The sequence below is a fragment of the Populus euphratica genome, unplaced genomic scaffold (assembly GCF_000495115.2).
Source record: "Populus euphratica unplaced genomic scaffold, PopEup_1.0 scaffold28.1, whole genome shotgun sequence".
NCBI classification, from domain to species: domain Eukaryota; kingdom Viridiplantae; phylum Streptophyta; class Magnoliopsida; order Malpighiales; family Salicaceae; genus Populus; species Populus euphratica.
In genome coordinates this window covers 1148884-1160988 of record NW_011499862.1, presented here as the reverse complement: position 1 = coordinate 1160988, position 12105 = coordinate 1148884, and the positions used below count along the sequence as shown (strand labels likewise).

General features: G+C 31.6%; 1 protein-coding gene, 1 long non-coding RNA gene and 1 pseudogene across 5 annotated transcripts; 1 reads left to right on the top strand and 2 right to left on the bottom strand.

Moving 5' to 3' along the window:
• The first annotated feature begins 3278 nt into the window (after window positions 1–3278).
• LOC105125096 (TFIIB zinc-binding protein) lies at window positions 3279–7803 on the top strand. 4 transcript variants are annotated; one of them, XM_011025399.1, is made up of 7 exons: window positions 3279–3430; window positions 3956–4093; window positions 5098–5138; window positions 5706–5768; window positions 5855–5911; window positions 6005–6125; window positions 7449–7803. In XM_011025399.1, exons 2-6 carry the CDS (start codon window positions 3976–3978, stop codon window positions 6077–6079), a joined length of 354 nt encoding a protein of 117 aa, XP_011023701.1. In that variant the 5' UTR covers window positions 3279–3430; window positions 3956–3975; the 3' UTR covers window positions 6080–6125; window positions 7449–7803. The 4 variants fall into 4 exon arrangements, with proteins under 4 accessions (XP_011023701.1, XP_011023700.1, XP_011023698.1 ...); XM_011025398.1 differs by lacking the exon at window positions 7449–7803 and having other exon boundaries at window positions 3934–4093; window positions 6005–6319; XM_011025396.1 differs by lacking the exon at window positions 7449–7803 and having other exon boundaries at window positions 3281–3430; window positions 3949–4093; window positions 6005–6319.
• LOC105125097 (uncharacterized) lies at window positions 6170–7439 on the bottom strand. The gene is made up of 2 exons (XR_842180.1): window positions 6452–7439; window positions 6170–6420 (listed from the first exon to the last, which is right to left on the bottom strand). It is a non-coding gene; the product is annotated as an uncharacterized LOC105125097 (long non-coding RNA).
• Window positions 7804–8042: 239 nt separating the features above from the next.
• Window positions 8043–10336, bottom strand: LOC105125095 (3-ketoacyl-CoA synthase 7-like; annotated as a pseudogene).
• Between the last annotated feature and the right edge of the window lie 1769 nt (window positions 10337–12105).

The following is a 12105-nucleotide window of genomic DNA, read 5'->3' as shown; positions in this document are numbered from 1 at the left end:
AAATTATGATATGTGATATTTTTGTAAAAATAATTTTTTAATTTAAAAATTATATATATTTTTTAATTCTTATCAGTAATACATCAAAATCATGGATTTTTTTTAAATACTAGTTTAATATTTTTTTTTATATCAAAACAGTTTAAAAACCGCTTTAAAATACTACCCCACTTATTGTATTCATCTAATTTTCAATTTAAAATTGAAAATGCATGAGAAAGGAAGTTCGTTTCCCACTTAAATCATACTCTTTACATCCTTCTCTTTATTTTAATGCTTTCTTAAATTTTCGATATATGTTACTCCTTATACTTAAAAAATGATGTTTTTAACCGAGAGTCATTTTTGCACATTATTATTCTTCTTCTTTTTTATTTACTCCTTCTGTATTTTTATCTTATTCTTTGTCTCAATTTTATCTTTCTTGATTCTATTTTTAATCTCTTCAAACAGTTACTTGGATTGTTATTGGATGTTTCAAATTAATTGAATCATATCATAATAATTTTAAAACTTAATTTGGGTAAGAAGTTGGGTGTGAATATTTTTTTCTTTGTCAACTTTGTTTTTTTAATTAATTCCTTGTATTTATTTTTTACTAATACATTTTGTTTTTGAATCCATTAAATTTATTAAATCATGTTAAGATAGTCTCTAAGGAACATGACGTAATGATAAAGGGTTTAAAATATACATAGCAAATCTCGAGTCAGAGTGCATATTATTTGTAAGAATTTAGAACAATTAAAGTTTTATTTACTCATGTGAACTTATAGAATATACTTTTTAAAAGATAAGATTCTCTTGAATAAAAAAACGTTAAAACAACCCAAAGTCGAGATTAGATAAGAAATTGGGTTAATAGATTTTTTTTATTAATTTCATTGTTTATTTCTCAATCATATTCTCACGTATTTATGTGAATTATTTTTTAATTAGTCAAGTTAATTAAGCTATATTAAGGTAATTTTTATATAGTTTGATTTTAAAACTGGACTATGTAAAAAATTAAATAGATAGAGTTGGGTCATGTATAATAATAATATAAAATAATTTTACATGATATAAATATTTTTGTTATGTTAAAAAAAATAAATCTGACTTATAATTGGTGTGTATATAAAATAAATGGAATGCATTTTCAACGAGGATGTTTAAAAAAATAAAAATGCATCTCACCTTATTATAAAGATTGATTTTACGTGAAGCAAATGGAGTTATAACTTTATCAAATATCTTGGATTAAAGGGAAATAAAATCATAAATATTAAAAAGAAAAAGCCTGCATGGATTCATCACAATGCTATCTTTGCAAATTATAAAGTGAAAAGACAAACATGTATATCACGATAAGTTGTATTCTTTATACCGGACACGATGATAAAAAAATATTCACGAGTCTTTTTGAAATTGTTTTTGATTGTTTTTAAAGGATATTTTTTATATAAAAATATATTAAATTGTTGTCTCTTTAGTTTTTTTTAAATATTTTTAATGTGATGATATTATAAAAATTATTTTAGTATATTTTTAAATAAAAAATTATTTTTAAAAACATCTAAAATCATAAACGACAGCGCAATCACAGTGCCTGAAAATATCCATTATACAGGCATGTCAATTGATCGAGCCCTACTCGTGTCATGTCGTGGGGTGCTTTGATGGGGAGCTTGTTGGACTTTATCAAACACTAGAAAACTAAGTTTACCCGATAATAAGTGGTGGTCTCCTCCTTTCTCCATCACTCGAGCGTGAGGTCAAATATGCGTTATTTACTGTTTAAATTATGTATTTATTATTTTTTTATATCTTTTTTTTCCCCCACTAAATGAGCCGGTCAATGAAGCCTGTGAAGTATGTAGAAAATATCTAATCATAATCCAATGAATTAATTTTAAAAACACAAAATTTAAAATTTAATCCAAATTGAATTTCTAATTAAAACAAGCAAAACATTGTTATCATAAAACCTGATTGATATAATTAAATTTTCAATGACTCAGTTGAGCTTATAAAAATTAATTTAAATTTAATCAGGCTAATATTAAAAAAATTAAAATATTATTCTAATAAAAATATTTCACATGTTCAACCAGTAATTAAATAATCTATACGTTTCCTAGATAAATCCCTTAATTAGGTATGGCAATTACGAGTGAAGGATACGTTACAAATTGAGTTGATTGTAGCATTTGTTCACGAATCTCATAGACCCACAGGCCCCGTAACTTTTGTCTCGTCAAAGCTTACCATTTCCTCAATTATCGGCCATGGATTGTTTAATAAAGTCTATATTTTCGAAATTAAAATCAATGTTTAATATTTGAATTCTCAAAAGCAAAAAATAATTAGTATTTGAGGATTAAAATCCTGTTAAATAATGAAAAAAAAACTATAACATGTGGGTGGAATTAGATGTGGAATGAAGGGAATTAAAGAAAAATCATAATAAATTTGAAAATAAAATCAAATCAACGAGCCATCAAATCTTTGTTGGTTTTAAACCTTGTTTTATTTTATTTTATTAGATTGTCATATTTTGTTGTATTTGTAAGGTGGTGTAGCGTGTTTTTTTTTAAATGCTTTTTAATTAAAATTTTATTTTTTATTTTTTAAAATATTTTATATTAATACATCAAAACTATAAAAAAATATAAAAAATACAAATTTAAATTAATATGATTAATGTTTTTATAACTCACTTTCAACCTAAATGCTTTATTTTTATTTTTACCCCCTCTTGAAATACTAGAAAACATGTTGGCGCGTGAGGATTTATGGTCTCCATTTCAAGACACGTGGTCCAATAGGAGATATCACTTGCTTTGTAAGGAAAAATGGATTGATTATTCCATAAATTATCTTACATGATGATGAAAAAAATAAATAAATGCATTTCAGGCTTTATTTTACTTTACACCAAGAGAGCATGATACAACATAGAAAAGAGGTGAGCTTTGCCAAGCTGTCTTCGAAGTTTCATGAGCCTCTATCATTTAAGGTCTCTGCTAGAATCAACAGAACAATGATTGAAGCAATTGCAGGTAAAATTTATTGAGATTTTTTCAGATATTGGTGAAGATTAATTAAAGGAAAAAAAAAGGAATGAAATGAAAAACTAAAGATCCAAGTAGCTACCCATGCAAAATTATTAAATCAAACAATTGCCAAGCACTCTTCACTGATATTGGTAACATTGAAACTACAAGAATCAAAGGAGAGCACATGTGAATCTTAAAGGACTAAAATATAGTTTAGCAGAAAAATTAGGGAGAGTAAAACCCTCGAGGCAGAGGGTTTTGTGACCTCACCTTTGTTTCCCCACGCTCGCTTCCTCCTCCTTCCACTTGCTTGAAATCCAGCGCAGAGTGAGGGTCTCCTTCTCCGCTCGATCCTGCTTTTCCTCTCAGTTCGGTTGAGCTCGAAAAAGGTGATCTCTTTTCCCTACACCCAGTTTCTTTCCTTTCCATGTGGTGTTTGATGTTTCGTCTGTTACGATGACGGCTTTATGGATTTGTAAGAATTATCTGCCAAGATTTTGGGTTTTTCATTATATATATAACACGTATGCGTTGGCTTTATAGAAAGTAAAACAAGTGTAAAGGTTTTATTAGATTCAGCTTGAAATTGATTTTTTTTGGTAGTAATAGCGTTTTTGATGCCTTAACTTGATATGTGGACTTTAAATTGACATTATGTTTATGATTTTCCTGTCTTAACTCTTGATATGTGGACTTTAAATTGACATTATGTTTATGGTTTTCCTGTCTTAACTCTAAATCGTGCTTCTTTATATATTTGAAGATTTGATTTTGATGTAAACAACGGATTTTATCAAGTGTTTAGCATGCTTTTGGAGCTTCGAATTTTTTTTTATTTAATATGTTTTTAGATTGAAAACAAGGGAACATGATGGTATTTGGTGATTTTTAGTTTCTTTGGCTGTAGAAAGCAGCTGATAGAAGGAGCATTGAGATGGCACATGCTCGAGGAGGTGATTTCATGTTCTGTGATTTATGTGGAACGATGATGTTTTTATATTCAAAGGAACATGTTGAATGTCCTTTGTGCAAATTTAAGAAAAGTGCAAAAGGTATGGCTCATGATCATCTATTTAGTTCAAAGTAGCAACAGCCAGCGTGTATGCTTAATGCCTTAGTAGATTTTATAGTATCGCTGGTATTTGGATTATATCTTCTCTTTTTCCTTCCCTCTTTTCTTGTCTTGGAGCGCTGCCTCTTTTCTTACTGTTACACACCGAAATAAAAAATTCAACGCATGGTTGGTTTTTGATGTTTCCCAAATGAGAGATAGAATATTCCTGGTCAATTTCTATACAATAATCTATGCTTCACAGATGATAATTCTGAAATTGTTCGCCACAATGCCTCACCAATCAGCACTGTGACCAGACAAACTCTTTATGTTTGTTCATCCAGCTAACAAGGTGTTTCTTTCACTGTAATCTGGATTTAGTGAGTTCTGAAAATTTTCAAAAGCTTGGTCAAAGGAAAGTAATAAATTGCACATTGATAATGCTTGTCAATCTTTTTCTCTTGCAAGGCTCAGACCAGCTTATTTTATACAATGCTAATGTAAGAGCAGAAGTGTTATCTGTGCAGGTTCCTCATTAACAAATCTATACACTGTAGTTATTCTGGATCATGTGTTTCTTTTAGTTGTTAGTTAATTTTTGTCTCACAAGCTTTATAATTTGCAACAACTAATGTTTGCCTTTTTCCGTGCCCAAAGTTTTCCGTTTCCTGTTTATCTGTGCTTGGTGGGTAGGTGGTCTCCATGCGCATGTTTTACTTGGTTTGTATACGTGTTCAATGTCAAACTGAAATGCTACGTCTTGAAATTGTCTATAACAATTCTCTCTCTGTCTAACACTGGCTGTTCCTTTTCTGCTGTCATGAGATTAATTTCAATGCTGAAGTGAATCTTGGGGGTAATCTTGTATAGTTTAATATCTTGCATGACGGTACTGCCTTGCAAATTGTAAATTGTTGTGTAATATCCATCATGAAATCCCTCTATATTATGTTACCTTTTCTTGACAATCTACCTAACTGAATTTACTGCCACTGTCTTCAGATCTAAGTGAAAGAGAAATAAGTTATCAAGTCAGCTCTGAGGTATGCCTGAACTGACCTGTTGAGTTATGAAGTTTTTCTCGAGTTACCATGCAATCTTTTTTCTTTCCCCTTTTATTTTCTCTTGCAAATTGGATATGGCAGGATATAAAGTATCAAGTTTAACTGTCACTCTGTAATGCTGGGGGAACATATGAAGAATGGTTTTATGAATCTGGTTTCTTAGATCTTTTTGTCGAAAATGATCTCTCAATGTTAAAGTAGATCAAGGCACTTGTAAATATTATTAATTTGAAAACTAAGGGTGTCAAATGTCATAGAGTTTTCATTAATGTGCATTTGCAGGTCATATATGGAAGCATATGCATCCAAGCTTGTCCATCTCTTTATTTTCCTTTTGTTTTTTTTTTCCTTCAACAAGTTATACCAGGTGCAACTTATAGAATTTCGAAGTAGGATGCTCTCTTTGAATTCCTATGGTTACTTTCAATTTAATTATCTCTATTCTTCTGTGGATTATACATATTCGAGAAAATGTATTTGGCATTTTCATCATGCATGGTAATTCAAAGTGTGAAGTCAGTTGTCCTTGTGTGTCTTTTGGTGCAGGATATGAGGAGGGATCTAGGCATCTCACATTTTGAAGGAAAGATGGAAGTGAAAGACATGGAGGTAAATACTTTGGACAGAAATTGATTTTCAGGCTGCCTTCAGCTTGATTTGCTGGTAGTCCTAACATGAAGTATTTTTCTTTACAGATAAATAAGAAATGTGAAAAATGCGGCCACACAAAGCTTAAATTTTCAACCAGACAAGTATTCTACCTCACCTAATCACTTTGGCAATATCATCATCAAATTCACAATTTCATTACTAATCGATCACCTTTGTATCCTTTTGTCCTACAGATGAGATCAGCAGATGAGGGCCAAACGACTTTTTTTCATTGTGCTAATTGCTCATATACATTTACTGAGAATTGAGTATCCAGATGTTGGAGCTTTCAAGACTGACCTACATAGAGCTCAGGCTAGATGGAACAATCTGAAGATGAAGTGTCTCGAAGGTTGTCCTATTGTTTGATTGACAGCACAGAATGAACAGCAATTGTTGACAGCTGAGAAAATTCTCACTTCTGAACTTTACAATTTGCTTTTCAAAATTGTATTTTTCACCTAGAAAAAATTGGTTAGATATCAAATTAGCTGCAAAACCTTGTTGAAGCTCTCCTGTCGAGTCATTGTAGTTTACTTGTCGATAAACACAGTTCTGTTGTGTTTTCACCTAGTAACTGGGTTTGCATGAATGCTGTCACTGCCATGCCCTAACCAAATCACTGAGTTAAAAGCAGTGGCAGTAAACTTAATTACTGACATTGTGGTTTTAAATGCTCTCCACCCCTTGTTCCAGAGACATTCTTCTTCCTCCCCTGCCTCTCAGCAGGGACAAGCAAAGATAAAAAAGAAAAGAAAAACTGAATCACTCAAATTATTCAAATCAATTTGGATTTGGAGGACAATTTTTTTTTAAAAAAACTGAGAACAGATAATCTGGGTAATTATCTCAAGTTTTTTGGGGCAATTCAAGTGATACCAAATAAAATAAAATAAAATAACCTAAATTATATTCAAGTAAGCCCTCTCTCTCTTAGTACTACTCTTTGTTTTCTGTCATTTTGCTTGAAGTTATAAACTTTTGGCCATGTTTTTCACTTCTCTTGATGGGTTTTATTTTTCAAGTTGCTTGGTCTTTGCCTTGTAGAATTTGATAGTGTTTATTTGGTTGTTCTTTCAGTCTCTTTAGTTTCATTTCTTGTTTTTAGTTGCTGTTACTTTCAGATGAGATCAATAAAATTGAATGATGCTGTTGAATTGAGATCCTATAGACAGGAGTTGTTTTCTTGGTTAGCTTAATGCCCTCGCATGTAGTGATAATTTGGCCTTCTGGGTTAGTTTATCTCGAGTTTTCAGAAATGGGATGGGTTTCAAAGTCCTTTCTTTTGTTTTTTGGGGATTGTTTTATTTGCTTGCATGGATTTAAGTCCAACTCTTGAACTCTTTTGTGTTTGCATTGATCGATGCAGAAGTGGAGTGTTGGGTTTCTCTTGCTTAGTTCCCGCCATTAGAGAGCAATATATGTCTTCCTCAGTCTGCACTCTCTTGCAACCATTCCCATTTTAAATTCAACCACCTACTTAAAAGCTAGGCCAAACTCCACCCGAGACAAGCTAACTTGACCTAATCTAACTTTCTATCTTCAATCAATAAATAGAGGTGGCATGATTATAGAAAACTTTAAATATAACACAATGAGTAACAATATTAAATTCTTTTTGTTATTGTTTATGCTCAGCAATCTAGGCATTGCATGTGGTGGCATCTACAACGAGGGGCTTGTTGGAAGCATTACTTGTGCTGTTAACTCCTTGGACCTTGGATTTAGAGTTGTCTAAGGCCTCAAGAATGTTTTGGATGAAAGAGTAGTTAACATGGAGGAGGAAATTATAAAGATCACAATAGTATATTCATCATTTTTTATGCCTACGTATTCTCGTTGAGTTCAAAGGTTTATTAAGTAAAGGAGACGGGTGAAGAAATGTGTGGCTAAGCATTATCCCTGTTAAGGTAGGATTCTTTATGCCATCTTTGTCCTGTTTCCCTTTGTCAAATCTTTAAATTTAAATGTCGAATGTTCTTACATGTAGTCATCTTATGCTTCAAGGTTTTGATTTATCTGCCTGGTCTTACATAATAGCTGTCTGATTGTGACGCCAAAACTTTAAGAAAATTTGGATATTTTCCTAGATGTTATATGGACTTGAATTTGAGTATTTGGCTTGCAATATAAGAACGTACAGAGGAGGACTTCTGAGCTTCTGAAACAACAATGAGAAAGAAACCATGCTGATTTTGTTAGTTCTTCATGGATTACGAGTTGCTATCCATGTGAAATTGTAGTTTCCAGAAATTTATATTTATTTAACAAGCTTCCAGTACAAATTTACAAGTTTATTGATCATCTTGAGCTCTGTCGATCATGTTAAACTCACATCAATGATCCATTACCGCTGGCACTTCCACTGGATACTGGTCGATCCTGTCTGACCAAACATTCAAATTATCTGGTTTGATCTTGGAAATGCACTTCCAAACTGCACTATTACATTTAAATCCACTCCCAAATGACAGTTGCCAAACCCTGTCACCCTGTCTTACCCTACCTTTTGCTTCAAGATAGCTCAGTGAGTACCAAGTTGATGAAGAAGATGTGTTACCAAACCTATAAATTGTCATGTTTGATGCCTCCACATCCCTATCTTTCAACTTAAGGAACTCCTTTATAGCTCCAATCAGCATGAATGCAAAAGTGATCAAAGGCCTTCTTGAAGTCTGGAATATAGGAACCTCTCTTCTTTGCAGGAGGCCAAACTTTCCTCCACATATTTGATAGACCATACTGGATTAGCTCAGAGTATGGCAGCACAAGTGCAGCTAATGTTGTCATGTTAGTTTTCAGTGCTTCTCCGGCTACTTGCGGGATGGATCTTGACAATGATACTCCGGTGTACCCTTCATCATCTGCTTCCTGGACATCACATTTGTATGAATTATCCTTAGATCCAAGATGAGTCCTAACCAGATATTGGAGTTCATATTTAGCAATCTGTCTGTCACTTATGCGATTTGATAGTAAAATCGCAGCACCTCCCATTCGAAACAAGCAGGTTGCGAGTAGCATAGACTTGACTTGTCCATGGTACATGTTGGAACTCACTGATTCCATGCTGAGGACTAGAGCCGAAGAGTTGTTGTGCACTCTGACGAGGTCTCGAGCTAGCGAAATTGACAGAAGGCCAGCACCGCAGCCCATCCCAGAAAGATTGAAGCTCCTTATATTGCTTCCAAATCCAAATTTATTGATCATCATTGTGGCTAAAGATGGAGGGGGACATACGAGACTGCAATTTGTGATGATAATGTCAACGCTTTTCGGATCAATCCTGTGCTTGGTGAATAGGTCTTGGACTATTGTGAAGAGCACCATTTCCACTTCTTCAATAGTAGAACTCAAGGAAGGATCACATGGAAATTCGTGGACTCCCGTGGGCAAGAAGGTTTCGTTGCCAATACCCGATCTTTCACTGATTTTGGTTTGAAACTCGATTGTTATGCTGTCAAACTTACCCATCTTTCTACATTTTCTATCAAGAAGGAAAGGGGAACTCGGAGAGTGTTTGGTGCCTTGTAGCACATGAAGTCAACAAGATGAACATGCTTGGAATTGAATGAAAGGTACACAGCAAATGTCACCGAGAGAGTAACCGCTGCTAGCACTTTGAAATCAGCAACCAGGATCAAGATTTCAGCAATCCTGGTTTGCTCTAACATGAAGCTCTGATCGTTTGCCATTTTTCTGTTCTTGGGTGAATCTTGAATCGTGCTCTAGTAAGCGCTATAATGTCTATATATGAGTGAGCGGGATTAATTTTTACTCTGTGAAGGGATGTGTGTCCTTGTTTAAGCATAACAAACGGCTGGTTAAAGACTCATGGAAAGAAAATGAGCAACTATAACATCCATGGAGCATGCATTTTCCTCTGCAATAAATCAAGGAAAAAAAACTATTCTAACTCTCTATTATTCACTGTAACAAATATTAGGTTAAGAGTGACGGCAGAGACATCTAGATAGAGAATCAAGGTGTCAGGGGGCATCCACAGCAACATACATGGAGCATAACAGACAAGTAATTCAATACCGCAGTGGCACAGTAAAATCACTCGTGTTGTCATCTCTCCATCTAGGCCGTCTAGGGTTTGCCCTTACTGGTCACGCATGTCCAGATGGAGCAGTCATGATGGACATGGCTGCCTTTATGAACCCTCATAGACAATCAATTCCTTGCACAATCCTTTTTTTGCTGAAGACAATTTGATAATATAAACTACAAATTTGGAGCTTCACAAATTAAAACGCCATTCCTTGTGGCAAATGGACCAAAGTTAGAAGAAAACAACAGGAAAAGGTTAGGGGAAAGAACTACTCCTTAAGCCTTGGTAAAGAACAAACTTGTTAGATAATTGGGTGTTTTTCCATGCTATCACAAGCTGTGTACACCTGTTATTCAGACAACAGTACATGCACATGAACATATCCTAGATAGTGACATAATCATTTGATCAGAGCAAGTTTTTGAAGTCTAGAGATTCGTGCATTGCGTGTCCAAAGACCCACAGATATATTCCTACCTGTCGTTAATGACGACAACCATTGCTTGAATTTTAAGGTTCCTTGATTTGGCACTGCCCTCCTTGTCCCCCATCTTTCCATTTCAATTTCCAACACCCCATATGGCCTATCAAAGTTTCGAAAACCTCTTGCTTTGCTTGCACAAAAGAGAGGAAAGAAACAAACAAACACCCCCATCTTTCTAGGGTAAAGTGAAACCTCCACTTCCCTCAGATTTCAAGATTTGACTGCCATGGTTACTTCAGTTAATGATTATTGAACTTTTTTATATTATTATGAAAAAAAAAGTAAATAATAAGATGTATTTACTTATATAACTCAATTACAAATAAATAAAATGTACTGAAACAATGGTTGCTTTGAATCATGAAATAGAAAGAAAGAGGAATTTATGTCTCATTAACAGAAAATATATAAGGAGTGAGTTTTTTGCTGTGAATCATTGATTATTACAAGATTATTTATGGTTATTTTAATTTTTTTCAAGTTTTTTACATGATAAAAAAATTATTTACCTCTATTACCAATAGATTTTAAAAGTATCGACGGATGATTATTTTGTCTTTTAAAAAATCATAATATTACTTATTTATCCTTGAGATAATAAAATTATAGTTGTTGATTTTTGACTTCTTTAAATAAAATAAAAATATATTTTTATTTTTAAAAAAGACAAAAAAATATACATTAAAAGATATTATTGTCCTTTTTTAAAGTATTATTATGTTTTTTTATTGTTATATATATGGAGGCAGATAATAAGCGATTTGTTGCCTATAAGTTTTTTTTTTTAAGTACATGTTTATCCTTTTTTTTTAGTTTTTTAATTATAGTTCTTATGTATTTTATTATTTATTTTTATCTTTGATCTTTTTATAAAAATATTTTATATTTTCAATTTATTTTTTAAATTATAATTTATCTTAAATTATTTTTTTCAATTCATTTCTTATTTTTTTATTTTAGATTTTTTTATTGGCTCTTTTTTTTTTAATTTTTTATAAGTTTTTAATTTTATTATTCAATTAAAATTTATGTTATTTTATTTTTTTCAATGCAACCCTCATTCGTTTTATTTATTTTTTTGTTAAATTTTTTTTTCAACTTAACCCTCTTCATGCCCTCTAATTTATTTTTAATTTTGATTTTGATTTTTATTCTTTAATTATAATTTTTTATGTGATTTGATTTTTTTCTTGATTTTATCATTTAATATGTGATTTATCGAAGATTAGGTTTAATAGGTTTTTGCTTTTATGATGCTTCTAATCTAGTAATACAAGCCACAAATTTAAAAATTTAACGTGGTTTGAATTTTTTAACTCATTTTTTTTATAATTTTATATAAAAACTTGATTTTGTGGTTATTTTTAATTTATTTTCTATTAATTGTTTTTGGTTTCGTAACTTATATTATAAGTTTTGAAAGCCTTTTTTTTTAATAGATTTTTCTATAAAAATTAGTTTGTTTGTATTTAAATTTTGAAGATTTTTTTTATTTTATATAAATAAGCTTTATTTTATAAAAAATATTATTTATTTTAAAATAATATTTTTAATATGTTCATCTTTACATAATATTTTTTTATTTAATTAATTTAACTGCGTTTTCATTTCAACTATCTTAAAATAACATTTTTAATATATTCAGTCTTATATATTTTATTTTATTTAATCAATTTAACTATGATTTAATTTCAAATAATTTCATGAGTCGTTGATCAACAGATTGATTGATTACTAGAAGCACTTGATGATCT

Excerpts from the sequence above, each read along its gene's own strand:
- LOC105125096 (XM_011025399.1), top strand. The coding sequence starts at position 3,976 with ATGGCACATGCTCGAGGAGGTGATTTCATGTTCTGTGATTTATGTGGA. Across the intron at positions 5,139-5,705 it reads GTTATCAAGTCAGCTCTGAG|GATATGAGGAGGGATCTAGG; the intron begins GTATGCCTGAAC and ends CTTTTGGTGCAG. Across the intron at positions 5,769-5,854 it reads TGGAAGTGAAAGACATGGAG|ATAAATAAGAAATGTGAAAA; the intron begins GTAAATACTTTG and ends TTTTCTTTACAG.